This window comes from Urocitellus parryii, chromosome 8 (genome assembly GCF_045843805.1).
Source record: "Urocitellus parryii isolate mUroPar1 chromosome 8, mUroPar1.hap1, whole genome shotgun sequence".
NCBI classification, from domain to species: domain Eukaryota; kingdom Metazoa; phylum Chordata; class Mammalia; order Rodentia; family Sciuridae; genus Urocitellus; species Urocitellus parryii.
In genome coordinates this window covers 98294132-98322064 of record NC_135538.1, presented here as the reverse complement: position 1 = coordinate 98322064, position 27933 = coordinate 98294132, and the positions used below count along the sequence as shown (strand labels likewise).

Sequence of the window (27933 nt, the reverse complement as noted above, 5' to 3'; positions counted from 1 at the left end):
GCTAACAGCCAGAGTGCATGTGAGAGGGGACAGGTGTAAGCTGGCAAGCCCCTTATGGGAGGACCAGAGAGCAAGGGTTTCCTGGGGCAAAGGCTGGAGCTGAATAGCCTCATGCTTTTCCTCTATGTCTGTGGTGACAGGCATCGTTGCTGTTTCTGGGCATGGGCCCAGAAACACAAGACCTCAACTTCCTTAGCGGCTGCCCCCAGACACATGGCTTTCCTGCCTCACAGCTTCCAAAGCTCTGCTAGAAAACTTCCTCCAAGAAGCTCTTTCTTTGGTCATAGCTGTCTTGGGGCTGATTAACTCCAGTTTATTTTTCTGATAGTCCAATGCCATCTACATACTCCAGACAAGTTTGATTCAATTGAGGAAAACCTTTCCTGCATTCTAACAGCTATTCTTTCCCTTCCTATTCTAATTTTAACATTGTCATACAAATGGGGTTCTTGGGTAGATAAAACCAATTTCTAGAGCTGCCTCCAGTCATTGTCATGAATGGAAACCTCTAGAAATAAGGCTTAAGAATTGTAATGCAAAAAAAAAAAGCTCATGTATAATGGCATAATTTGGCATGAACATACTTTATTTATTTATTTTTTTTTTAAAGAGAGAGTGAGAGAGAGAGGAGGACAGAGAGAGAGAGAGAGAGAGAGAATTTTTTAATATTTATTTATTTTTTCTTAGTTCTCGGCGGACACAACATCTTTGTTGGTATGTGGTGCTGAGGATCGAACCCGGGCGGCACGCATGCCAGGCGAGCGCGCTACTGCTTGAGCCACATCCCCAGCCCATGAACATACTTTATATACAGAGTTACGAAAAATTGTGCTGTGAATGGATAATTATGAATGTAATGCATTCCACTATTGTCATGTATGTAAGAAATTTAAAAAAAGATAAAGAAAAGAAATAAGGCTTAGGTTTAAAAGGAAATGAAAAGGGCATTTTATCCTGAAGAGTAAGGCTGGAAATACATGGTATAAATAAATGAGTAAATACAAGTGCAAGTATCTACATCCAGGACTATAATAAACTACATCCTTACCTTTGACAGTGGAATTAGAAAATCCAATTTGTATGATAGGATCACCCTGGTGAGCAGGACCACAAACACCACATAGGCAGAGTTCTCAAAGTCTGTTAACTGCACCTAGACAAGCAGAAGCCCAGAGATGTTAAGAGACCAACAACCCAGCTCTGGTCTTCCTTCTCTCTAGTACCTCTTCAGACTACAATATTCCCAAGCCACCCATCCCTCCCCATCTAGGGCTAGAAACTCCTTGCCCACATCTATGCTCAGAAATCAACCTTCCTTAGCATTTTGACTGACTTTTAACAGACACATTCTCAATTTCTATTGCCTTATAAGAAACTTAAGAGCCTATGGCAAGAGTACCAGAAGAGTGAAAAGCAGTCAGAAGAGAGCTTAGGGTCAGTTCCTGCCGATGCATGTGTCTCACCTCCATGGGTCGGAATTCTACTCTCCATCCAATGTCTGAGTTTGGAGGAGGGGGCTTAAATCTCATTGTCTGCCAATTTGTGGACTGAATATTCTAAAATTAAAAAAGTAGAGGATAAAATCAACTTTCTGCAGTCAGGGGAACATTATAATAATTTGGTATTTAAATAGGGAAGAAAATTATTCATTGTCTATGTCAAATACTTTCAATTTACAAATACAAAAACGACAATTTAAGATTTTACTGAGTGTGACCTGTTAGGAAACCAAACAGCAGGTGTATAGTAAAAGTCAGTGATGTCTGCAGCACTGAAGTAACGGACCAGGTTACTTTTTGTGGAGTATGTTTGAATTTTTTTATCACTAGGCAAAAAAGAGAAAATACCAAACAAAAATGTATGATCACAGGATAACTGTGATTGATTTTATTTTCATAAAGTAAGAATACTTAAAACCAATTAATTTTTCTTGGTTGTTCACTATGCTAGGTAACAAAAGGCATATGAGATTTCTATTGTCACCAATTTCTCATAGTTAAGAAAACTGCCTCTTGAAGGGAAATACATTTAAAAAAGAGGTGATACCTCAAAATGGTCAGACTCATTGGCATCATCCAGATGTATTTTCTCCTCAAACAGAGTCAGTGGGTCTCTAATAAAGAGATGGGCAACATGTTGGGCCAGGAGATGATCAATGCCTGCAAAGACAGAGCACACAGGGCTAACTGCAAAGCATGAGACACCACTTGTTCTAAGTCCACAGTATGAAGAAGGGGTGCTAGAAGTTTAGGAAATGGCTGGATTGTTCAGAATTCTCACCTGGCCCAGGATTTTATCCTATGGACACTGGGGAAGAGTCAGAGATTTATTCATTACTTACACAATGCCTGCTGGGGCACTGGTGTGGACCTAGATACAGAGCTCCAAAGTAAGTTCCTTTTGCTAAAAGTCAAGAAGATCTCACAAGTATTTGGAACTTGAAACTTTAGGAACAAGCAGCCTCATAAGAAAAGTTAGAGACTTCACACTAAAAATAGAAACCAGACCACGAGTCAGAAAAGAAGTTTAAAAGTGCTTTGAAGACAAAAGGCGTACAATCAAACCTAGAAAAACAGAAGGAACACTCACCTTCCTGAAGCAGTTGCTGGTAGATTTCTTTATCTATGGTCAAGTCGATATCATTGTACTTCTCACCACACTTAGATAAGTAGCTGTCTATTGAATCATATCGGGATTTACTAATCCTATAATTATTCTTCTTCAGTGGCTAAAATATAAAAAGTATGAATGAATGCCACAAAAAATTAACATCAAATTAATAATATAAAAATATACTTTATACATAACAAAATATAAAATGTTTACTTCTATTTAGACAGCATATTTAATAATTTGTGATAATTATATAAAGACCACAGCAGAACAGCCTGGTTGAAAACATCAAAATCATTGGGGCAGGGCAGGGGTGGGTAGGGGCTTCTTTGAAAACACCCTTGTTCTCATCCCAGGTCCCAGTCCTGGAGATTCCCATTTACTCAGTCGAAGAGGAACCTGAGTACCTATTTTTAAAGATCTTCATAGGTGTTTGTGGAGCACACTCTTGTTTGGAGTGATACAGTGTTACAGTTCAACATGCAAACAAGAAGTACTAACCTATGTTTACCAGGAAATGTCTCACCCTGTACATGGAAAAACCATCTCTGACAGCAAACTACTCTTCCACAGAGGAGAGCATCTTATATGAAGCACTCCAAAGCCTTTTGGTAAAAGTAGTCGCCGATCAGCAATGACTTCCAAAATGTACTATTTTTTTTAAGTCAAAACAAACCCAGATTTCAACAAATGATAAAAGCTGACTCCCCAAACCAAATCACTTCCCCATATATTTACCCCAAAACAAAGATGGTATATTTCTTCCTATGTGTGACCCTAATCCACTCAAGATAAAAATGTAAGAGAGATTTCAAAATTGCAAGTGGTTACAATAACCCATTTTACCTGCTTGATTTAAAAGAGCTATGAAGGAAAAATCATTCCCACCTCCAGTCCTCTCTCCTCTCGAGTTCTATCATCTACAGATGCAGAAATCACTCCCCATCGACAATCAATGTCTGACACATAGCCTCGGTAAAAAGGAGATGCAGCACTCAAAGCCATCTAAAAACAAACAAAAGTCAGCTCCTGCAGGTTCAATGTATCATTTACATTGAAAAAAGCCCCATGCACTCATTTTCTGATCAAAAAGACCAGTTTATGTAATCCACAGTGAGTTCTACCATATGCATCTAAGCCTGCTTTTTCAAAATAAGTGAAAATACCAGGAACAACCCAAGTCTTTGGATTCATTTAAATTATCCTCTATATAACATGAGGGCACAATGGGAGAGAGAGAATGGCCACCCTCAAACTTGACATTTATTTAACAAACACATGTTTTACTAGGAAAAGGAAGAGTCTACAATTTAGACTATCCATTAGCTTTACATCTACATACTATTTAAATTAGTTCATTTCTCAATGAAGTCTTAACTGGACTTAAATAGTATGCTATCAGCAAATTCTGCACATGTGGTCTTATTTTATACAAAGTTACATTTAAAATAAGATATACTTTCTACTTACAACAATTGGACAGATAGTGGCCAACTGATCATAAAGGTATCTTGCCTCAGATATGCTGCAGGCTTGGAATGTCACCTGTGAAGAATGCAAGTTATTAACAACAATTAAAAAATCCCCAGCGTTCTTCCCAAGCAGTAAAGTCTGAGAAGGAAGATGGCTGGAGAAAATGACAATGTTTAATGCAGGAGTTTTGTTTCAATGCTGTCTTGGGTGAATTTAACTAGAAAATGGTATTAATTCATCTTCTGTTGTATATGGACAACTCATAAACAACCATGTTCCTAAGTGAAACAGACTAAGAAGTTAGGAAGAGAAATCAGACACAGGCAGCATGGTGAAGTTCAGCAAGGCATTTCCTCTTCTGGATTGTTTCCTTCTATAGGTTTCCCATCACTGCAGTTAGCAGAGGGCTTATTGAAATTTTGATATAAAAGGGATTTGAAGATGCTAAAGAATATTTTCAAAAGTACACAGGTAGCAGGAAAAGGAAGGTTTGAAAGTGGGCAAGACTAGAAAGAAGGGAAAGCAGTTAAAACCCTAGAGCTGACACGGAAGAATCAGTAGGGCTGGGGGAAGGTTGGCAAAGGAGTGACAAATCAAAGCAGCAGGCTCTGGTAACCATGGTACAGGGATGGGAAGACTCAGGTTTTCGTTGAGGTGTTTTTAGGACATATAAGAAAAGTTTACAGAGAAGGGGGTGCGTAATGACATGATTAGCTTATAGAGGCCCTATGAGGGGCTAGGTCTCCAGGAATGTTGTCCAGGGGAGAAATCAGAGCTGAAGAAATACTTGGGGAGCAGAGTCAGACCATGTCCTGAAGATAGGGAGACCCATGGGAAGGATAAGCAGGACACTGAAAAGTTAGAGAAAAAGATCACACAATTGGTGAGCACAAATCCTCTAAAATAATCACCCAAAGGAAGCCAAAACATGTCCTGCCTTCTTCCATGGGGAAGGGTGGTGGTCATGGAAGAAGGGGCAGGAACACGAATTGTGTTTCTATTAATATATTTTTCATTGCAAATTTGGAACTGCTTTATTTTTTTTCCACTACTGTTATTAAGTAATGACAGCTTAAGTTCAGTGTTGGTGCAGAAAATAACTTAGATGCTTAAGAGCTGAAATACAGCAGCTAAATGGTTTATGTTTACAATCTCAATCCATTAATTCCAACAATTTCAGCTATGTCCCAACTTTGCATTATAAGAGCAGAAAACTTTTGTGGGAGACTCACAAGTATACCTGCTAAATTATAATTGAATTTTATGTCAGTATGGTAACTACAAAAATAATTTAAAACAATTTATATTTCTTGACTTTCCTATAATTCCTATGTCAATGCTCAAATTGGTACATTAGTTCCATTAAAAGGCAATGATAATTAACCAGCTGTTACAGATTAATTCAACATGGATTAGTGCTGTGTTAATGACATCAAGGAGTTTCAAAGGTTAAAATAAAGATAAAGGGGGACTGGCAGTTGGGTCACTGACAACCAGAGCAAGGAAAGTTTCTGCAAAGTAGAAACTGAGAAATTAACTTGTGTGTGGTGAGCATTAAACATGAAGAAAATGATGATAAAGTATTCGTGTATTTGTTTGTTGTGACCACATCACTTAAATATAAGCACCAGGAGGGATCTGTCTTGCCCTAATAGTCCAAGTATGTTGGGATACCAAGTATGTTGGGACAGTATCTGACACCTACTTACTGCTTTAAAAATATTTATTAAATTAACAAAAGTACTGAGAAGGAAAGAGCTGCTAAAGAGAAGACAGGGGCAAAGATAATGTTGAGACACGGAAAACCATGATCCTAAAGGGCCAAATTTACAAGGGATTGAGATTTTTTCAATACCTAAATCTTGAAGTATTTTGGCTAAAGAATTCTGTTGAATATACATCTTTTAGTTTTCTTAGGTCCTTTTCATGATATTTTAGAATGTGTTAGTTACTCTTCTTGATTTTTCAAAGACACTATGATAAACACTTTTCCTTTCCCGTGTTTTGATTGACTACTCTGAGATGGCCTAGGACACATTAGTAAATCCCTAGGCAAATCTTGAAAAAGCCAACCCTAGAAAAGTCTACTTAAGCATCAAATGGAATTTGATAGTTCAGTTTACAACCGTGCCATGACTAAGTTATTTTGGTCACTTAAAATACATTTATAATGACCTTTCTTACTCTAGAACTGATACAACAAGTTTATCAAATTAACAGAGCATCATCATAATGATGGTTTTAATGGGGAAAGAAAAAAAGCTCTTATAACTTAAAAAGGTATGAATATATAAACAGTTTTGGCTTCTGGTATCTTTTTTTTTTTTTGGTACCAGGGGTGCTTAATCACTGAACCAAATCCTTTTTATATTTTATTTAAAGACATGATCTCACTAATTGCTTAGGACCTCACTATGTTTCTGAGGCTGGCTTTTAAATTTGTGATCTTCCTGTCTCTTTCTTCCTGAGACTACAGGTATGTGCACTACAACTGGCCTTTTGGTGTCCTTGCATCATATAAAGAAGAAACACAATGTCACTAGGAAACTGACAAGAGGGGTGACTAAGGAAGAACTGTGAAAAGTGGATGTCAGAAACCTTTTCTAAAATTTTTGAAGCCACATGATTTTCTGAGGCAGAAAAAAAAAAACTATCATAACATGTCAGGAACTTATTAAATGTTTCATAAAAAGCCCAGGAAGTATTAAAAATTTTGTAGTTAAAATGCTTTTTTTTGTCTTGTACAGTAAGTCTTCCATTAACCTTAAAAAATTATGGTAAGGCTGGGTGTGGTGCAGCATGCCTGCATTCCCAGTGACTTAGGAGGCTGAGGCAAGAAGACTGCAAGTTTGAGGCCAGCCTCAGCAACTTACTGAGGCTCTTCCCAAAATAAAAAAATAAATAGCATGAGTTCAATCCCTAGTAAAAAAAAAAAAAAAAAAAAAAAAGAATTAACTTTGAAATTATTTTTTTTTTGCTGCTTTACTATAATAAACAATTTTTCTTGTTTCACTTAAGATACAAAAGCAGCAATTTCTGTGGCTATTTGTGGAATCCACCTCACTTGGCACATACTAAACATTATCTGTGTTAATCATTTTTTTGAATGGAGTATTGAAACTGGACATGTCACTGGAAAAAGGAAAGCTTAATACTAAACTCATGACAAAGCTTAAATTGGATAGACAGCTATATCTTCTCACAATGAAAATGTTTATATCACCTACCATTAAAGCACATTTATTTGTACAAATACAGTGTTTCAAGGGAAAGAATACACCTTTGGAACTATATCAGAGCAATTGTGCTGTCCTTGGTGGAACACCCTGGTTTATTATTAAACCAAGAAAAGGTAATGGTACTTAGAGAGCACTCACACAATTTTAAAGCCACACACTATAAGTGCCTGAGCTTAATGGCTCTCTTTAGAAATATTTGTAATTAAGATAGGAAAGCAGATATGCAGTTAAAAGTCAAAGGGTCTCTTTTTAAATTAGGTATAACCATTTGTAAGGAAACTTACTGGCCCTTGTTTGTTTAAAAGCTTATGCCACAAATCCTATGCCTTATATGTCAGGAAAAAAGAGAAGGAAAAAAGAAAAAGAAAAAACCTTATGCTTGTCCATGTTAACTATAATCAGCCTGGAGAAAAATGACCTGCACATTCAAGTTGTGTTATACAGTTTTAAAAATAAACAAGCTGGAGGTATTTGGGCAAGAAGACAAGAGATGTGCTGAGGTAAGAAGAAAGCTGGGTTTCTTGATCTCTGTGCTGACAGCCATTAGGTTTTGCACTACTGCAGACTCCTAAAGACTCTCTAATCAGCTGAAGTAATTACAACTGGAGAAAAATCTGCTTGGGCAACAAACACTGAATGAAATTTGAGATTCTCAATTTGAAAATTCATGCTTTATACAACTTTTTACTCTTGCTGTAATATGATTTTAGTCAAATTAAAGCTAAAATCAAGTTTTTATTAATAAAACAATGAAATAAAACAAGAGTGAGACCAAAAGGGCCTTAACATAAACCCTTCTTTCAACTGAAAACAAAAAAACTGAGGAGAAATGAAGGGAGTCACCCAGATACCTGCACAGCAAGAGCCAACAAGTGACTGCAAACCCATGTGTGACAGGCCCTGTGCTCTCCCTCCCTGGGTCCAGAGTGACTTGAGCACAATCACTGCCAGGAGCATCAGTGACTCAATCAGATCCAGGAAAATTTTTAAATGAAGAAGGGCTATTTTACCTCCTGTGTAACTTAGCCAGGGCAAGGCAAACACAGGTTGATAAATAGTTATTCATTTATACTACTGGGTGGCTTTGTATGAATACAAAAATTTCAAGTTCAAACAGTCTTTCCCTTGGATCACAAATTCACTGGAGTAGTTATATCCCAGCTCATTTTCAGAAATAATAGATTTGAGGTTAACAACCTCACCACTCTGCCATTAGGTGGCAGTAAAAATCAGACATATAAAGAGAATGCAGACAATGATCAGAGATGCTCTGCGTTTTAACACTATATACCTTTGTGGTGAACTGTAGACTCCGGAATTCTTGGTCAAAAATTTAAATGAATTTAATAAAACAATCTCAATACTTTCTAGAAAGGCATACCAGCTGCTATTTCAATCTAGTTAAAATGTGATTTTTAAAACAGGAAGACATGCATATATAAAGAAAATAAGTAAATAAGTAATGGGTGAGGACACTTTGCCTCTCCATAGATTTGAAACAATACCTGAAGACAGCAATTTCCCATCCCAAATCCCATGGCATCCATGTAAATATGATCTGGCTTGGAAGCCTTTGCTGCCTCATCATCTGGAAATGTTTCTATGAATGGAGATGGTGTGTTCTTGTCCTTAAATACTGTATTATTAATAAGGGGAGAAAAAAAGGAAATGGTGAGAATCAAGGATTAAAGAGGTCTCTTTCCCACACCACCTCCTCTCTGTAGACTTACTTGGTACATTGATGACAACCTTTTCTCCTCTCCTATGCCGGATATTTCTTGTTAAGGTACTAAAACAGACAACCAAATGTCATAAATTGGTTACGTAAGCTCCATCATATATAAGAAGAATTTGACCACTAACAACTTGAAAATGGAATAAAATCCTACTTCAAACTAATATTCTAAGATAATCCTACAGAAAATGCATGTGTCAAGATAGTCTAAGGGGACTTTCTGAAAGAAGGTTTTGCATTATATTAACTCCTTGGTTCTTACTTGAGAATGCCATTTTCTCCCCTGCTCAACCCTGTACTTTCAAGGCTTCCAGTTATTCACCAAATCAAGATCAGCTGTTGAAGGTCTGCATGGGCTGATTCACTCTGTTTCTAACACTTACCACATTAATTACAAAGATTATAGTCAAATTTAAATATTCATTTCCCAAGACATGTCTGGAGCCCCAATGCCTACTCTTCCCTTACCCCAACCTTGAGACCCATGCTGGCTGTCTAATCCAGAAGCCACCAGACGCATTAGGGCCACTGAGTACTTAAAATATGACCAGACCTAATTGAACTCACTATGAGAGTAATACACACCAGAGTCTGAACATCTGGTTAAAAAAAAAAAAAAAAAGTAAAAACTCTTCTTAATAATTGAAAAATACCCAATACATGTTGAAATAAGTTTGGATACACTGGTTTAAATAAAATATTTTATAAAATCATGTTCAGTTCTTTTTAATTTTAACATAACTATTAGAAAATCTACAATTACATTTGCAGCTCGCAGTATATGCTTCTACTGGAGGTGTTGACTGACTCAGCTAAAACCACCTCTTCCATGAATCCTGCTTTAATCCCCTCAGTCAGAAGCACCCTCTTTTCTCCAAGGAGAATCTCTGGTGCTGCCATCTTTCAACACCTGTCATAATCTATTTTTTTTGCAGATTAATATTTTTATGTTCCTTTAAACACATGACAACACTTGAAATTGGAAACTATGTTTATAAAACCTGTCTCCCACAAAAGATTCTGCATGTAGCAGATATGGATGCCTGTTAACGGAATGAGCACAGCATCCATGGATCAGTAAACTTTCCTCAGGATACTATCAAGTACTCAAAGATACAAAGCCAAGCTGGCGTAGTCCCTGAAGCAATTTAAAAACCTAAGAATTAAACTCCCAAAGGCAGGATGCTGCTCATTGGTAGAATATGTGCTCAACATGTGTGAGGCCCTAGGTTCAATTCCCAGTACCACCCCCACCCCCACCCCCACACAGAGTGAAAAATTCAACTACAATATAACAGAGCTAGAAGTTAGCAGAACCGAAGGAGAAGTGTGACTCACATATGCCAGGTGGTGTACAGGTTTTGCCTTATTGTCATGGGATACAGAATGAGATAAGTAGATCACAGCTCCTGGTGATCACTTAGAGATGGGAAAGATAGGAATAACTGAAGGAAATATGTCCCCAAATCAGTTTGTTTATAGAACTAGGACTGGAAACAATCTGCTCACTAAAAGAGGACAGTAGCTAAACTTATGCATTTTAAGATGACTTGGAAAATGAACAAATCAAACCTGGATGCAAGAAGCAACACTTATTGGCTTTGAGGTGTGAGCAGAAGCATATCTGCTGCCTTCTGTGTGACTCAGGAAACAGCTCAAAGCAGATTCCCAGGCTAATACTCAGAGGGGCATTTCAACACAGACATACTCACCTGAAGCGGGGGTGCTTGTTTATTGCTTCATCTGGAAAGAAGAGGGACTTGGAAGCTCCTCCTTCAACTGGGTTGGGTTTGTACTCAGGCAGGGTGAACCCCGGACAGCCTAATCTACAACAAATTGAAAACTAATCAGATGAGAATTAACTGCCTATAGTCTTGCTATAATTTGCATCTGTTAAAAATACTCATTTCTATTATTTTCCTTTATAGGGTCTAGCACAGGTTTTGTGATCCCCAGAGCAATGCCTTAACTACCACTCCCTGTTCTTCATCACCTTGCTTTAGAACCTGCTTTTGTGATTCCAGCCCGTCAGTGACTTTGAGTCTCTACTCACTCAACATCTATATAATATTTATTTAGGTTTTTCTGAGGACTGATAGCATGGAAGTTACTCTCCTTGGTGATGTTGTTTCTGGTTACAGGTACCCATACCCACCTTCCATGGTGGCCTTCATCAGCTAAACTCACGTTATCTTTTGAGCCTGTACAACACCTGTCCCAACCTCCTGATAGGCTTCATCTGAATCTGGAGGTGATCTCCAGGTTTTCGCTTCTACAGTCTACTCAGGAACCCTTCTAGTTTAGCCAGTGTCTCTGGTGTCCCCATCTACCATCAAGAGTTCACTCTGAAGTCACCCAACATATTATCTTACTTGACCTTAAGAACAACTCTAATTTCAATGTAGAAAAATGAAGCTCCAAATTTGTACCTAAATGTAAAGCTCAAATTCCACCTCACTTGTATTAAGGCTACCAGTTCTTCCCAGTTTGGAACTATAAGGTCAATGTTAAGTGCTATGAGGAAAAAGACTAACAAGATTAGTGAAAGCAAAACAAGGCAGGCTCTTGTCTAGGTTTTAGATCAGTGTAGGAAACTTTTAACTTGAGGGCCAAGACTAGCCCACACCGTATCTTTAACTCCTACCTTTCCTAAGGTACCTGCTGAAGTGGCTGATCTTATCTGGAAAACAGTTTCCAGTTGTAAGGGATCCTGAGAATTGTGTGTATCACTTGCTGTGAGCCTGCAACTTTAGGAAAAGTCCTTTAGAAGAATAAAATGACAATCTGGAGGATTTCTTACTAAGAAAATCAGGCAGGGGAAGGCAGAATTGCAATAGGATCCTCAGGCACCAACAGTATTGCCTTCTAGACCAGAGTCTGCCTACAGAATTGTCTGCAATGATGGAAATGTTTAATGCCTGTGCTGTCCAAACCACGGTGGAGATTGCTAGCCATGAGTGCTACTGAGCATTTGAAATGAGGCCAGCATGACATGCCAGTCAGAATTTCATTTTATTTAATTCATTTAAATAGTCATGTGTCTGTTGTTTTGGATTACTGGTCCACACTACAGAGCTTTGCTTCTTTACAGAGAAAAATCACATTGCTTACATTTAAACAAAGCATCCTTTCTCTTTTGCGGCTGTAACTTTATCATTCACTATCAATATGAAGTGAGGTTTCTAAGAACTAAATGATTAATAATTTTTCTTATTTTGTTTACAAATCCCCAAACACCCTCCATTCTAATGGCTATTTTTTTTTAATTACAAATTTTTACAACAAAATCTATTCCTGTCTCAATTCTCCCTTCACAATGGCTCAAGAAGCCAAAACCTTTTTTAAAAGAACATCAATGAGCTACTCTCAGTTAAGCTAATAGATACAGTGGGACTTAACCAAATATTTTATGGCCCAGAAAAAACCACCCATCAATACTATACCCATTAAAAGCATCACCTATCAATACTACACATTCTGGCTGGTGTGGTAAAAGCATTCTGGTAATCTCAGCTACTCAGGAGGCTGAGGCAGGAGGATTGCAAGTTGAAGCCAGCCTGCGCAACTTAGCAAGACCCTGTCTCAAAATTTAAAAAAGGATTGGGGAAGTAGCTCAGTGGCAGAGCAGAGCACCACTGGGTTCAATCCCCAGTGCTATGAAACAAATAAAAACCTACATATTCTTAAATTTTAAAATATAAAACATTTCTGGATTGTGTTACAACCCCTTGTTGCTATTAATTTTAGCAGGGAAAAAGAAAAAATGTAAGATCCTGAATTCTCAAATTCACTAAGTTGTCAAATAACATCCAGCCTGCTTCTAGGCCACAACTCTATTATTCTAAGGCTTTCACAATAATTATCTACAACAACAGCCCTGACATCTCTTCTCTTCCAGTCAATTGGCTGACTTTGCCAAGTTTTGAACCATCCACTGTTTTCATCTCCTCCAGCCACACTTATCCAAGCCACCAGGGTGTTCCCTCAGCCCTCTTAGACGCCTCCTCGTAAGCCCAGGCTCCTGTCCACAGCCATTCTCGTGCTATAGTCCATAGGAGGGTGAGAAGCAAAAATGTGATACTGTATACCCAATCCCACCTTCCTGGGCCTCCTACTGCTTTCAGGATAATAACTAAAATTCTTAGTTAATCTGATCTGGCCACGAACTACCTACCCACCCAGCCTCACCCTACCACACCTGCACTTCATTCTCAGCTTCCTGGTCACAACCAGCTCACTTGCTTTCTTCTAATTTCCAGCTTGCCTGGCTTCTCCCAGGACTTGTGTGTATGTCATTCCCCTTCCCCAGGACACTCCTCTGCTCTCCACTCCAGTGAAACTCTTCTTAAGGCTTTGGACATCACTTCAATCATCTTTCCTCAGAGAAACATTCTCCTATCCCAGAGTTCATCAGTAGCCATGTCACACTTTCTGGGCTTCGCATCTCTCTCTCACAGCCCTCCCTAATTTATACTCATCAAATGTGTGGGTATTCATTAATCTTTGTCTTTCCCCAATTCCACAGAGCAAAGCCTGTCTGATCTGTTCATGGTGGTGTGTCCACACAGCTTGGATCTGATGTGGAGCAGGCTCTCAGGGCCTAGGATGTTGCATTAGGATGAAGGAATGTGCCAACTGCTATCAAAACAAACCTGTCTACCCTTGCTAAACTCAGGGCTTTTTGGGGGGGACGGGGGTGTGGGGGGCAGGAAAACAGCAGTTGCAAGTAGAATGAAGGAATCACATAAAATAAGAGATACTTCTTGAAGTGTTACTTGCTGAAAGAGTTTTGCTAGGTTGCCCCGGCTGGCCTTGAACTTCAGAGCCTTCCAAGTAGTGGGATTACAGGTGTTTTGCTGATTTACTTATGGTTTCACTTCTGTATTTAGATCTTAAAAAAATAAAATTCCTGGCTGGGTATGGTGGCATTTGCCTGTAGTCTCAGCTACTCAGAAGGCTGAGATGGGAGGATCACAAGTTGGAGACCAACCTGAATAATATAGTGAGACCCCACCTCAAAAACTAACAAACAAAATTAATTAATAAAAAAGTTCCCATTTAAATGTCTCTCTAAAATCACCTGTATGACTCTGAAGGTCTGTGTTCATTACAGACATTTGTCAGAAGAAAGAGGTATTAAAATAGCTCAAAGTGTTCTTGGCCATGGAAACCACGTCCCAAAGCTCTTCTGAACTCTTGAGTAGGTGAGTGTACTCTCATAATCTGACATATCTCTAGCACAAACACATCAGGTTTATGTTCAGTTACAACTGCATTCTTACACAGAGGTACTGTGTTTAATAGACAGGATATTCATGCACCTCATTCTAGGATGAAAACATGATTTCACTACTATATTTCCTTTCAGGTACTTTCAGTTATAACTAGATCTGATCACAAATCCTGATTCAGTTGACTTCCCAGCACCATATCCAAAAGTGATTCATCTTGCTCACAGTGAAGACATACCCACAGTACACTGAGGGCACAGGTGACCCTCTGATGTCCTCCAGTACTGCTCTGGCATGTTCTCAGCTTAGAATGAGGTGCATGAATAGCCTACCTATTAAACACAGCACCTCTGTGTAAGAATGCAGTTCTGCCCGATCGTAAATCTGATCTGTGCTAGAGATCTATCAGATTGTGAAAGAATGCTCACCTCCTCAAAGTTCAGATGAGCTTTGAGAGGTTGGTTTCCATGGCCAAGAATGCTCTGATACATAATAGAGGGCAAATGATCCTTTTTGAATGTGCCCGAGGGGCTGACCGCTATAGTCCAGTGAGAAGAGCACCTGACAGTCACCCAGAGACTTAGCTCGTCAGAAGCGCTCAGCAGACATGCGCTCCCTCCACTCTGCCAGTCAGTCATCATAGTCACACCACATCTCCCACTGGTCAAGATAGCGCTCTCATCACAGCATCCTGTGAGGCTGCCACCCAGTGACCAAAACTAATGTAACTTTTGCTGCAGCTCTAATGTGAAAGCCTACCCCCAAATGGTGGTATATAAAGTCTCAACTGTCTATAAAGAATGAGAATTGAAGGGTGACATATTTTAGGGTCACAATTTGCTTTCCTAATAACCTACAGTTTTAAAACACCTGCTCAGACATGTTAACATGGGAACTAACCTGGGAAATGAAGTTATAGTGCAAAGAGCCTGATTTTCTTCTAGTACAGAAGTAGCCTCCTTCCGGCGTTTTCTCATGTTGTCCTCAACTGTGTTGAACTCAGACATCGTTCCTCCATAGGGCTGCCCGGGTGTTCCTTCAATCATGTAACTCCCATACTCTGGTCTCCAAAGGGTAGGATGACTACGGAGGAGAAACAGTTTTAATTTCATCTTATCCTTTTGCTGAAGTCTAGTTAATTTTTATAAGTTTTTAAAGATGCTTTAAAAATTTGAAAGCTGTTAGGTACAAACAAAGCCAAGAACTCCTTTATAAGGCTATTAATTTTTCTATAGCTTTTCAAAAGGGGTTCAAAGTATTTATAAGTAACTGAAAACACACTCAGGGTACTCATTCACTACATAGGACAAAGCTAATCTATTCTGCAGGAATAAAACTGTGGCCTTAAGGGCTTTCAATTTTAAACTTGGGAGTCTAAACTTTTTTTTTTTTTTTTAACAGCTTCTCAAAAACTATGGAGAAGAAAATGAACTAGAGAGTATACACTTTCTCACCTTCTTTATGCTTTTAAATAAATGTTTTAAAAACACCATGCCACAAAATCCATTTGCAAGTTTTATCTGGCACTATGGTGTGTGATCCCAATTATGTTTCAGCAATGCATTTCTTAAAAAACATTTAATAGCAGTGAATAGAATGTTTAGCTTAATGTGTAAGTATTTTGAAATATTAATGAATTTAATCTCAACATTTCAGATGTAGGAATTATCTCTACAGATGAGGAAACTAAGGCACAGAGAGGTTAAATAACTCTCTGGTAAAAGGTTATTCAGCTATTGAGCAGAGGAACCAGTATTTTGAAACCCAGGCAACATAGAAATAGGGCTTGTGCTCTTAACTCCTGTGCCATCTGCCTTTTATAAATCTGAGAAAAGATGCTAAGTCTTAGTAGTTCTACAGTCTCAGAAACACTAAGCCTTCAGCACATCAACTTACTTTGGGTTTGTTCTTTCCCCCTTCTCTTGTAAAGTTTCAAGAACATCTTCTCCAGACAGGACCAACTGGACTTTTTTATTTTCATGATCAAAAGACACCAACATGTATTCCACCTATTGAAAATAATAAAGGTGAGAAAGACTAACATTTTTCCAGACTCAAGCTCAGATGATCTATAAAAATAAGGGCAGGGAAATATAAAGGTTGGAAAGGATTCACAATAACGTGAGATAGTCACACTTGCTTTACTCCCAGCGTATAATAAGTCTAATTTGCATAATATGAAAACCTGCAAAAGATGGTAAGTCAATAGAGGCTTTGTCTGAGGACAAAGACTCATTCTTTGAGCCCTGCTTTTCCCTATTCCTTTCTTCTATTCCCTATAACATCTCATAGAAAGTTCAAGATGTTCCCTTTTGACAAATTTTACTTTAAAACATATTTTTAAGCTAAGATGCTGTAAACTGAGGTTGTAAAGAAGTTGAATTTTAAAATTTGAGGGAGATGTCACTTACCAGCAAATTCTTTAATAACCCTGCTACAAATCCCACTTCTAGACCTGTACCCCAAGTGGACTCCACCAAATGGACTCCAAAAAATTGAACTTAAAAAAAGTGGACTCCATCAATTTGGATATTTTAGGGATTCTAACAATTTGGTCTTGGCATATAACAAATAAGACAACTTTTCTAGTCTGAAATGGTAAAAAAAATTCCAGTGTAGGACATGCTATTGCATTTACAACAATGCCTGGTGGAATTCTGATAAAAACTGAGAGTTACGTATCAGTGAAAACTTCTGGACAGAGTACAACTATCACCTGCTTTTGTTTTCCCTGAAATAGTGCTTTAAACCATGATAGCCAACATGAACAGTGATGATTATGAATTCCTACCCGGGATGTAGATAAAACATCCATTATCCACAAGGAAGTAAAAAAGAATAGAGCTGGGATATTCAAACACTTAAAAGTACCCTTTGTACAAGGCACCAAGACAGTGACTATAGAGGAGAGATGGCAAAGTGGGACCCCACAGGCACACCAGCCCTAGATTCATAAGATAATAGGAAGTAATATATACACTATTTTCCTGACACATCTTATGTAAACCCAGATTCCTTCCATAAAGACATGGACCTGGAGGCCAGCACTCAGCTGCAGGCTGGGACTGGTTGCTCTCTTCTGGGGATGCACACTGCAGTGTGCAGTGCCTGTTCCCTTACTTATGTATACTTGCCAAGTCTTGAAGGCATCTGAGTCAGCAGTCCCCATCAGAGGAATGGTAATGCTTAATTGTTAAGAGACTGTTCTGGCTTGCAGCCAAGAGGGAGAAATACTGGTGACCACAGGAAATAACGAGGCAGGTTTAAACAGCAGCCAAACAACAATAAAATAAAATTTATATTTACTCGTCATCTTATTGATGAGTTTAGGTTCCTGATAGGATTTTTTAGTTCAAAAAATGAGTAAGAATGTTTGATTCCAGTATGTGAAGCAGAAAGCAGATCTGCGCCAGCACAAATGCTGTCAACTGCTGAAAACTGCAAGTTGAGGCCTCTGTAAGGGCTTCCTATAGCGCATAGAGCCAACAGAGAGCATCTAGAGATGAACCACTCCTGGACAACTAAAACCTGACAGAAAAGGAAGCTTTGTTAAAGCTCAGGATGGGTATATGAAAAGATCCTATGTGTGTGTGGGTGTGTGTGGAATTGAGTTTGTCTTTAAATGAGCATAATGGGAAAGGGTGTGCCTTGAACTCAGAAATGGATACTAATCTTTAAAGGTATCATGCAAAAGTAGATTTGATTACAGATTAGAACCTGCCCCAGTCTGACTTCAAGATCCACTAGATCTTACTGCTAAGACTACAGAGGATGCCAATCTTGATAAACGACAACAGGCTTTCTATGAAATTATTGTAAGCAATGAGGCAGCAAAGAGTTATCGCACTGGCTAAAATCTCTCAAATGGATCATGCCCATTTTATCAACTGGGTCTAACATTATGTCAGAGAAGCAGACATGTAACTAATAGTTACACTCATTGATTTAAATGGATGCATCAGTCCATCTTGTTAGGTCAAGAATGGAGCCTGCTTGCCCATTCCCCCCACCCTTATTTCAGTGATCTTTCGGTCTACCCCCAGTACTAGAGATAGAACCCAGGGTTCTTGCCTGCTTGCTCTTTCTATGGATAATTGCTCTATCTATGGATCATTCCTAACTCTCTCAGTTGCAATGAACCTTCCTCCCATAGTATCTCCTTCTTCACCCACTGTCTGCAACACATCTCCTGGCATCATCTGTTTACAGAAGTTATCTTCTTAGCCAGATAACATGCTTCCTGAAAGAAAGATAAAGAGATACCTACTCCTAGCTTCTAGGTTTCTATCTCTGGAAGTTATCCATTTCCAAAATGAGCAAAAACTTTCGTATTCATTACAAACAGGCTAACTTACAATAACTTTGATTAATTTCCTAGTTTAAAAAAAATAAAATTCTTAGCTTTCAAAATCATTCTTAGTCCAAGTTTAAAGCATGAATAGGGTAAAAGCATGAGAGGACAAAAAGCTCAAGCTCCAAGCCTTAGTATCAGCTGAGTGGATGACATTTAAAATGTTAACAAGCCAGACTCTCCTTAATTAAACAATAATCATCCCATGAACTTGGCAAGAAAGTGAAACAAAAAAATCAGCGTATTTCCCAAAGGAGAAAGAAATAAGACTTACTTGTTGATAAGGTCTAAGTTCTGATGGAAGCCTCAAGAATTTCCTGAACATTTTTCAGACACAAATTTCAGGCCTTCTGAAATACTCCAGTCACACTGATTCTCTGCATCTGTCCTCAAAATGGTTCTTTAATCTCTTACTTTTTCTTATTTTATCCCATTTGCCTCTTCAACACATTGTTTATTTCTAATTCAACATTATACAAGAACTTAAATAATTAACCAGATCTTTTTTTTTTTTTTGGGGGGGGGTACCAGGGATTGAATCTGGGGTGGGGAGAGGGGTACTTAACCACCGAGCCACATCCCCAGCCCTTTTAAAATTTATTAAAATATTTTTTTGGGATGGAAGGGGTTCACTAAGTTGCTAAGGATGGCTTTTAACTTGTGATCCTTCTGCTTCAGCCTCCCAAATTGCTGGGATTACAGTTGTGTGCTGCCATACCTGGCTAACTAACTGCATTTTTAAAAAAGATAAATGAGAATTGAAATGGAGTTTGGTTCAATAATATAGATAGTGAGTGATAACAAAAAGTGACACAGTCAGATAAGACAATGCTTTCCACATATAAAACACCTAAAGCAAAAAACAAAACAGAAACACCTAAAGCCACAATGATTTATTTTATATTCGGATTTTGGTCCTGTCCTAAAGTTCCTTTTTGTATCCAACAGAGAGGAACAGACAAAATCAAAGAGAAAATAATGAAAAAGGATATAGAGACCCTTCTGTATACCACACATCATGGTATAGAAATGGATTAAAACAAAAAGTAGTTCTCCTTAGAGGTTTTGCTTTCTGTGGTTTCAGTTTCTCAAAGTCCCCAAATATTAATATTTTTGTCTTGACTCTTTTGAGACTGACAAGCCACATGACTTTTATTTCAGAATATTATAATGTATTTTATTATTATTAGTTGTTGTCAATTTCTTATTGTGCCCAATTTATAAATTAAACTTTCTTATAGATATATCTGTATAGGAAAAAAAAAAAAAAAAGCATAGGTAGGGTTTGGCACTATCCATGGTTTCAGGCCTCCATGTGGGGTCTTGGCATGTTTTCCTCAAAGATAAGGGGGGTACTACTACATCAGCTTCCTAACTCTGAACAGATTCATAATTCCAGCAACATCTCTTATGTACATTGTACACATACATAATTTTGAAAGCAAATACCTAAAGAGCAATATAAATGGGGTAGACAGCACCTATCTCAACTTCATATAATTAAACCATTAAGTTTTCAATTCTGTGAACATTTCAATGAAAAAGGCACAGATGAATTAAAATAAGTTGGAAATCATAATCTAGAGCTTATGTATCCTTTATTACTACTAACAATTAAAATATTATATTATCCCAGTGTCCTATTTTTTGAACAACCTTGTACTTTTACATTATAAGCCACCCTATAACATACTACATTGAGAACTAAAATTCCTTATATTTCTGTTTCTAAAAGGTGATTCCTAGAATAAAAATCATTAACATTAATCTGAGCTGTTGAATCAAGGACAAAAACATGTATAAAACTACCATTTCTTTGCCTTATGTGCTACACAATGTTGTTAGGAACAGCCTCAACACAATAATCCTCAAGTCATTTAATGTAGGAATTAACTTATGTTTATCTGAAATTAGGCCAATAAAACCAAAACATCTTAACTGAGGGTGATGTAAGTATGCAGAATAATAGTGAATATACAGAATAGACACAAAGCAAAATATTTGTGGTATTAAAGTTTAAAATAATAGTTAATATGAATATTCAAATTTTTAGGATTTATAAAGTCTTTTAGTGACATTCACCACTAGGGCAAAATAAAAATTTTCCTTTCTCCTTAGTTTTATACAATTTGATTATCTTCCCTGAAGGTAGGAACTTCTAGGAGTTTAGAATTTTAGGTATGGCTAGACATTTTATATAAAATACTAATTTTTGCTTCATTTTTTTTTTTTCCTGTTTGAAGCAGTAGGAATTACATTCAAGGCCTTGCACATGTTAGATTAGCACTCTACAACTGAGGTACATTCCCAACCCTTTCTTGAGCTGGGTCTCACTAAGTTGTCCAGGCTGGTCTCCATCTTTTAATTCTCTTGCTTCGGTCTCCCAGGTAGCTGGTATTATAGGTATGCACCACCACAAATTTTTTATGGGTGCATCATAATTAAACATAATAGTGCAATGTTATATATCCATACATGCACATAACATAATTTGGTTAATTTCACTCCCTAGTATTTTCCCTCCTCTCCTCCTTCCCTGATCCTCTTCCTCTATTCTATTGGTCTTCCTTCTATTTAATTTCTTAATTTCTGCTCCCTAGAGATGAAAACATTGCTTAATTAGGAAATAATAAAATTTCATTAAGGTCAATTAAAGTCCTAATTTTATTAGGAAATAAAATTATTTATTTCCTAAATAATTTTAGGAAAATTATTCTTTGACAAAGTTCCTTTGTCAGTCTGCATATAAATTAGAACTAAGGCTTAAAAGTATTTAACCCATCACATACCTGACCTCTAAAGAGAAGGAATTTACCACCAAATCCTTGCTGGTCAATGAGTCAAAAGGCACTACATTCTTTGGGGACAGTGGGGCAAGATTCCTCATAACCCTGGGGCGGGAGTGTGTGAGATGATCAGGTCTAGGAGGGCAAGATAGTGAAAAAGGCTCCACAAACTTAGCTAGGAAGAGAGTAGGCATGGATGGCAGGGTCTCCAGCCATTCTACTGAAGTTGAGGGCTCAGGGGCATCTCCTCCATTCCCCTGTTGGCTCTCTCCCACTGGTCTATGCAAAAAGACCTAGTTTTCTCCTATACTAATTCCTAAAAAAAACAACTCACTTTGATGGTAAAGTCTCTAGCAGATGACTCATCAGTGCCAAAGCACACCTTGCTGCCCTTCTTTCAGTACTGTGTCTTTTCATCCTTCAGCGAAGTCCCGTGCTAGGCAGGTGCTGGGAATATTGTGAAAAACCAGGTAGATGTAGTTCCTGCTCTGAAAATTCTTAAGTAGGTGAAAAGACAACCAATAATACAAGATAGCTTAATTACTTGAGTGAGGATTCAAAATGTCAAACAGTTGTGCACTTGTAATAGCAGAGTCCAATTTGGTTTAGAAAATCAGAAGGCTTCCCAAAGGAGGTGGCATTTAAATTTAAGCTGATTCCTGGGGTGGGGACTAACCAGGCAAGGTGAGGGCCTATAGATCCTTTAACATAAATACACCTTCCTACAGCAGGCCCAGCATACCCATTCCCCTGGGGAGCTGCTGTTGGGCGTGTCAGGGATGCAGATAAAGTGAGCCCATCCTTGAGAGATCATGCCACAATAGTTCCCCACCACATTACAAGTTCTTTTAAAGTCCAGAACCACGCCTTTGGTCCAGGAGACTGTTTCCTCAGCCAGCAAATAGTAACAATCACATTTTTAAAATTAATTAATTTATTTTAATTAGGTATATATGACAACAGAATGCATTTTGATTCACTGTACAAATGCAACAGAACTTTTCATTTCTCTGGTTGTACATGATGTAGTGTCGCACCATATGTGCAGTCAGTCATACATGTACCTAGGGTAATGATGTCCATCTCATTCCACCATCTTTCCTACCCCCATGCTGTCCTCCTCTTTGCCCAAAGTTCCTCCATTTTTCCCATGACACCCCCCCAAGGCAAATTATGGATCAGCATCCACTTATCAGAGAGAACATTTGACCTTTTTTTTGAGCACTCTCAACCATCAAGTTGGATGGCTCCATTTCCTGATGTAGCATGACACCCAAACTTGTAATACCCAAAGGTACTAACCAAAAGGATACTACTTAATTTTTAATCAACCATAGGAAAGACTTAGATGGCAAGACTGAAAGAAAAATTGTTTGGCCAGGTACAGTGGCACACGCCTATAATCCCAACAGCACGGAAGGCTGAGGCAGGAGGATGACAAGTTCAAAGCTAGCTTCAGCAACAGCGAGGTGCTAAACAACTCAGTGAGACTCTGTCTCTAAATAAAATACAAAATAGGACTGGGGATGTGGCTCAATGTCTGAGGGTCCCCCCGAGTACAATCCCTAGTAGCCACCACCCATCCCACCCCCCCAAAAAAAACTGTTTAAAATAGCACAAAAAATAATGCTAAGTGAAGTTAGCCAATCCCCAAAAAAACAAATGCCAAATGTTTTCTCTGATATAAGGAGGCTGATTCATAGTGGGATGGGAAGGGGGGACATGGGAGGAATAGACGAACTCTAGATAGGGCAGAGGGGTGGGAGGGAAAGGAAAGGGGCAGGGGGTTAGAAATGATGGTGGAATGTGATAGCGACATCATTATCCAAAGTACATGTATGAAGACACAAATTGGTATCAACATACTTTATATACAACCGGAGATATTAAAAATTGTGGTATATATGTGTAATAAGAATTGTAATGGGGGGCTGGGGATGTGGCTCAAGCGGTAGTGCGCTCGCCTGGCATGCGTGCGGCCCGGGTTCGATCCTCAGCACCACATACCAACAAAGATGTTGTGTCCGCCGAGAACTAAAAAATAAATATTAAAAATAAAATTCTCTCTCTTCTCTCTCTTTAAAAAAAATGATGATTTATACCACAGAACTGCACATGATACACTTCAGGGGAACTTTAAATTTCTAGAAACTAAAATAAACATGGCCTCACCCTGACCTGGGCTTCTGCTGGCATGCTAGACTAAAACTTTAGCTTACAGAGTAGGCTGCTTTTTATTTACAACATATTAATCTCAATTTTAACACTGCATAAAAATCAATGATTTTCTCATATGATTAGCATATATGATATGGTGTAACTTCCTTGAAGCAGTATGTTGGCCCACACAGAGAAGACATTCTTCACATGCCTAGATTAGTAATATAAGGCTGATGTGAAAAATTTCAAAACTTTTAAAAGAGTCAAAGAAAATAGTTGCAAGGAAGATTGTGGTGAATCTCACAGAGAGCAGAAAATAGCACCCTTCACTAACGAAACAAATTGTGCTGTCCATTATGTTAGCCACTAGGCATATGTGGTGAGATTTTAGAATAATTAACATAAACCAAAAGTAAGAATTCAATTCTCTAGTTCCTATTGGACAGTGCAGAGTAAAACATTTCTATTGCTGCAGAAAACTGTACTGGACAGCACTGGACTAAAACTCAAGAGAAACCACAACTCTGGGATTAATTTTATCTGGACACACTAATGCAATTGGCTTGGACATACTGATGTTGGCACAGAGGAAATTCTTGAATGTAGATCTGCTCTTTCGTGCTTTACAGATGGCACGAGACATTTATTTTCTGTGCTTCTTTGGATAATTTAATTGTTAAGACTATACCTCTAACATATGTCTGTTTTGATTTTCTGATACATAAAACTGCAGTATTCCTACCTTATTTTGAACCTAACCAGTCTTCTCACAGAAACCGACCTCAGAAAAGGCAGGACATCGAATTAACAATGTGATAAGATGCTTGTTGTGGTCACCAGCATGATGTAGGCACTCTGCAATTTAGAAACTTAATTAAAACCTTCTATCACATCTTACAAAGGCAGCATCAGGGCCCCATTCAGGAACTGTATCTGGAGTTTATAGCAGATTCTACAAAAAGAGTAATTCTAACTTGCTTCAAACAGGATTTAGAAGATTTAGGTTTGTTAATTAAATTCCTTCCCCACCATATATGTATGGAATCATGCTATGGGATGAAAAATCTTGAAGAGGTAGTCGGAGCTCCTGGCTTGGGGCTGATTTTGACTGGCTACCTGCTGCCTGGGAAGAGGTCAGCACAGGCTGCATAGCTTTCAAGTGAGGTCAGCCTGATTTTCTTATAAAGGGCTCATCCTGCATCTGCCTTTTCACAGGGCTCGCCTGCCAGCAGAAGATTAGCTGGGAAGGCTGCAGTCACATTACTAAACTTGTTAGCATTTGTCCTGTGGACCGAGAAATTTACCAAGTACATTCAATAGTCTCATTTTGAGAGTGCTGGCATTTCACTGAGAATTACTAGCCATCTGGTAATGAAAAATGCTGAGGTTCCAAGACACATTCACAGTATCATTAAAAAAAGAAAAAATAGAAAGAAAAGAAAGAAAAAGGTCACTTCCTGCATTACCACCATCACTTCCTCTATACTTTCCACCCTCAACCTCATCTCTGGTTGGAACCTATTAAAACAGTCACAGAGCTCTTCTCCTTACTATCTGGGAAGCCATGTGTGAGGGAGCAGTAAAAGTGCAGCAATCCATTTGAACCCTGGTACCTTCTCAGTGCTTCAGTTTTTTCTTTTATAAAATAAAAACAATACCTCCCCTGGAGAGTAATACATAAAACACACATTTGCCAGTGGTTATTATTTACTAGCTCTAGTGCAGTGACACTGATGGAGGCAAAATACTGTCTTGGAAGTGTTTTTCAAAAGCTAGTTATAATGCCTTAGTCGACCACAGTGGACTGTGATCAATATTGGGAAAAAAAAAATGCGTAGAATAGAAATATCAGAATGTCACTCATGGCAAAGGAAGTACTATTTCAAAAAAAAAATCTGTTTCACACAGCATTTGTTTTAGGTGCACTGACTGTTCTTAGTAAAAAAATGAAAGTTACTAGAGTGAAATACTGAAAGTTACTAACTTGGAAACTAACTGCAGTCAGCCAGTCTCAGGGTCCTTCACTGCAGATAAGTCATGCCCCTCCTGACACTCTTAAATGGCCAACAGTAGACCAAAATAAACCCCAGCAATTCTCTCTGACAGCGTAGGGCCAACCTCCTCAGCCTCCTTTTCAACCCCCTCCTCACCCAGCTGCAGCACATTGGCCTTTTTGTTTCTCTAGCAAACACTCCAGGGCCTCTGAAGCACTGCTGTTCCCTCTGCCAGAAAGATTTTACCTTAGCCCTTCAGAGAGCTGGCTGCTCAAATGCCACTTCAGAGAGACCTTTGCTGACTTCACAACACTGTGATTCCTACCCCCGAGGAGAGCCACCAACACTAGTACCAAATGGATTACCTACTCTGAATTGCCAGGAAGGTCATTTTATTCAAGTGCACTGTCTTGTCACCCAAGGTTAATCTTCTCAGAAGTATGATTTTCTAAAAAATTTTATGTATATGGGTGGAAAACTTTCTAAAACTGATTACATTCCCTTCTGCTATCAATAAGAAGATACTAAACATACTTTCACTTTTTATTAGGACTTCAGACTTCATTGGCAATTTCATTTCTTTTTTTTTTTCTTCAAGTTTTAGACAATACCCTTATTTATTTATTTTTATGTGGTGCTGAGGATCAAAGCCAGGGCCTTGCACTGCACTAGGCAAGCATGCTCCTGCTGAGCCACAACCCCAGCCCTATTTCTTTAACTAGAGTTTAAACACCACAAAACCCTTGCAGCAGCCACAGCTACTCAGTTTTTTGCAGCTGTTCTCAGAATTGGTTCCTTTCATTTTTGTCTCAATCTTGAGCTGAGGAACTAGATGACCAAGCCTGCAAGAACTGTGTATAAAGTATCTGGGTAAGGGCTGTAGATATGCAGGAACATTACAGGACTTATGTTTACTTCCTAGTTCTTGCTTTATTGGAGTAGGAGAGTCAACAGATCATAACCCCTATACCTAACACCACCATGGCAGGCCAGAGTGTTTCCATGCTCAGCATGGGGAGAATGGTTAAAAAGTGTACTGGATAGCAATACAGCTTCTAAGCACCTGATTTGGGTGAACACATGAATATTTAGAGAGGGATATGAATGAAGCTCATCCATAGAACCACTTTAGCTTACAGTTCTCAGAGAACACACTTACTGAGATTTTTTTTTTTTAATGTTAACTTTCTAGTTTTTAAGGCGAGCTGCAATCCCTAACTCTTTCAAACACTTCAGAGAGGTACTAACCAGCTTTCACAGGTATTCCAAAGACCTTTCCTATCTTTGTAAAATCCAAGCTCCTAACACCTGTGGTTAATCCAAATGGGGCAGAATCACTTCCCAGATTCTTAATAATTTCGAGGAAAGACCATGGAGTCTCACACCTTACGGTTTTGCTTTAATTCTGCTAAATCATCATTGGTTCAGAATCTAAGGAATTAACTGAATCCAAAGAACAACAAAGATCTGGCAGGATTCAGTCCCTATGAACAGTTATGTAATCAGGAACATCTGGTTGGGGGGGTTGGAGTTGTAATCTTATTGTGGAAATCAGTTCAACGACTAAATCCTGACCATAACAGTCACAAATACCTAAGAACATAAAAAGTTCTCTGAAGAACATACAACAGAGTAGAACCATGGCCACATGAACTCTCTACGAATAGACGAATCCAGATGACCAATTTTCTGGTTACCTATGAAACTATATCAAAATCAAACACTTAGGGCTGAGGATATAGCTCCATGGTAGAGGGCAATCCCCAGCACCACAAAACACACACACACACACACACACACACACACACACACACAAAACCAAAAATAATTAAATAACCCCCCCCCCCCAAAAAAAAAAAACCCAGAACAAACCCCTCTTAACTAGAGGGTTAAGGCTTAATATCTTCTTAATGTCTGGGAAATAACCTTTAAGTGGAGATTCAGGAGTATCATTCTAACTAAGTTTTGCTCCATCCCAAGTCATTAATAACTGGCAACTGGCAACTCCAGGGGCTACATTTCAGTTCTCATTCTACCCATCCTCTTGAAAGTGCCACCATTCTTCCAGTACATGGCGTCCTAAAGATCCCATGCTATATTCCAGTTCCTTAAGTGTATAGTCACTAGGGTTCTGAGGCACTCTGTATGGGTTACCTCACCCTCACCCTCCTTCTTGCTAGTTATTTATTTATTCACTACTAGGAATTGAACCCAGAGGCACTTTTTAACCACTATCTTCAAGTTTGTGGCTGCCAAACCCACACAGTTAACTCAGATGTGCTCTAGCTCCCTTTCCTCATTGTGCACCTGGTATTTCTACTGCATAAAAGAAAGGCTCCAAGGGCTTTAAA

General features: G+C 38.5%; 1 protein-coding gene across 1 annotated transcript in view; it reads right to left on the bottom strand.

The window, feature by feature from the left end:
* Positions 1-27933, bottom strand: part of Gclc (glutamate-cysteine ligase catalytic subunit) — a 46375-nt gene that overhangs the window by 5394 nt on the left and 13048 nt on the right. Inside the window, exons 2-12 of the mRNA XM_026411255.2 lie at positions 16188-16300; positions 15192-15374; positions 10773-10886; positions 9056-9114; positions 8831-8961; positions 4084-4158; positions 3502-3618; positions 2590-2728; positions 2047-2159; positions 1464-1556; positions 1049-1153 (exon numbers count right to left, since the gene is read on the bottom strand). Of these exons, the coding sequence (XP_026267040.1) occupies positions 1049-1153; positions 1464-1556; positions 2047-2159; positions 2590-2728; positions 3502-3618; positions 4084-4158; positions 8831-8961; positions 9056-9114; positions 10773-10886; positions 15192-15374; positions 16188-16300 (1242 nt within the window). The remainder of the gene's footprint in view (positions 1-1048; positions 1154-1463; positions 1557-2046; positions 2160-2589; positions 2729-3501; positions 3619-4083; positions 4159-8830; positions 8962-9055; positions 9115-10772; positions 10887-15191; positions 15375-16187; positions 16301-27933) is intronic.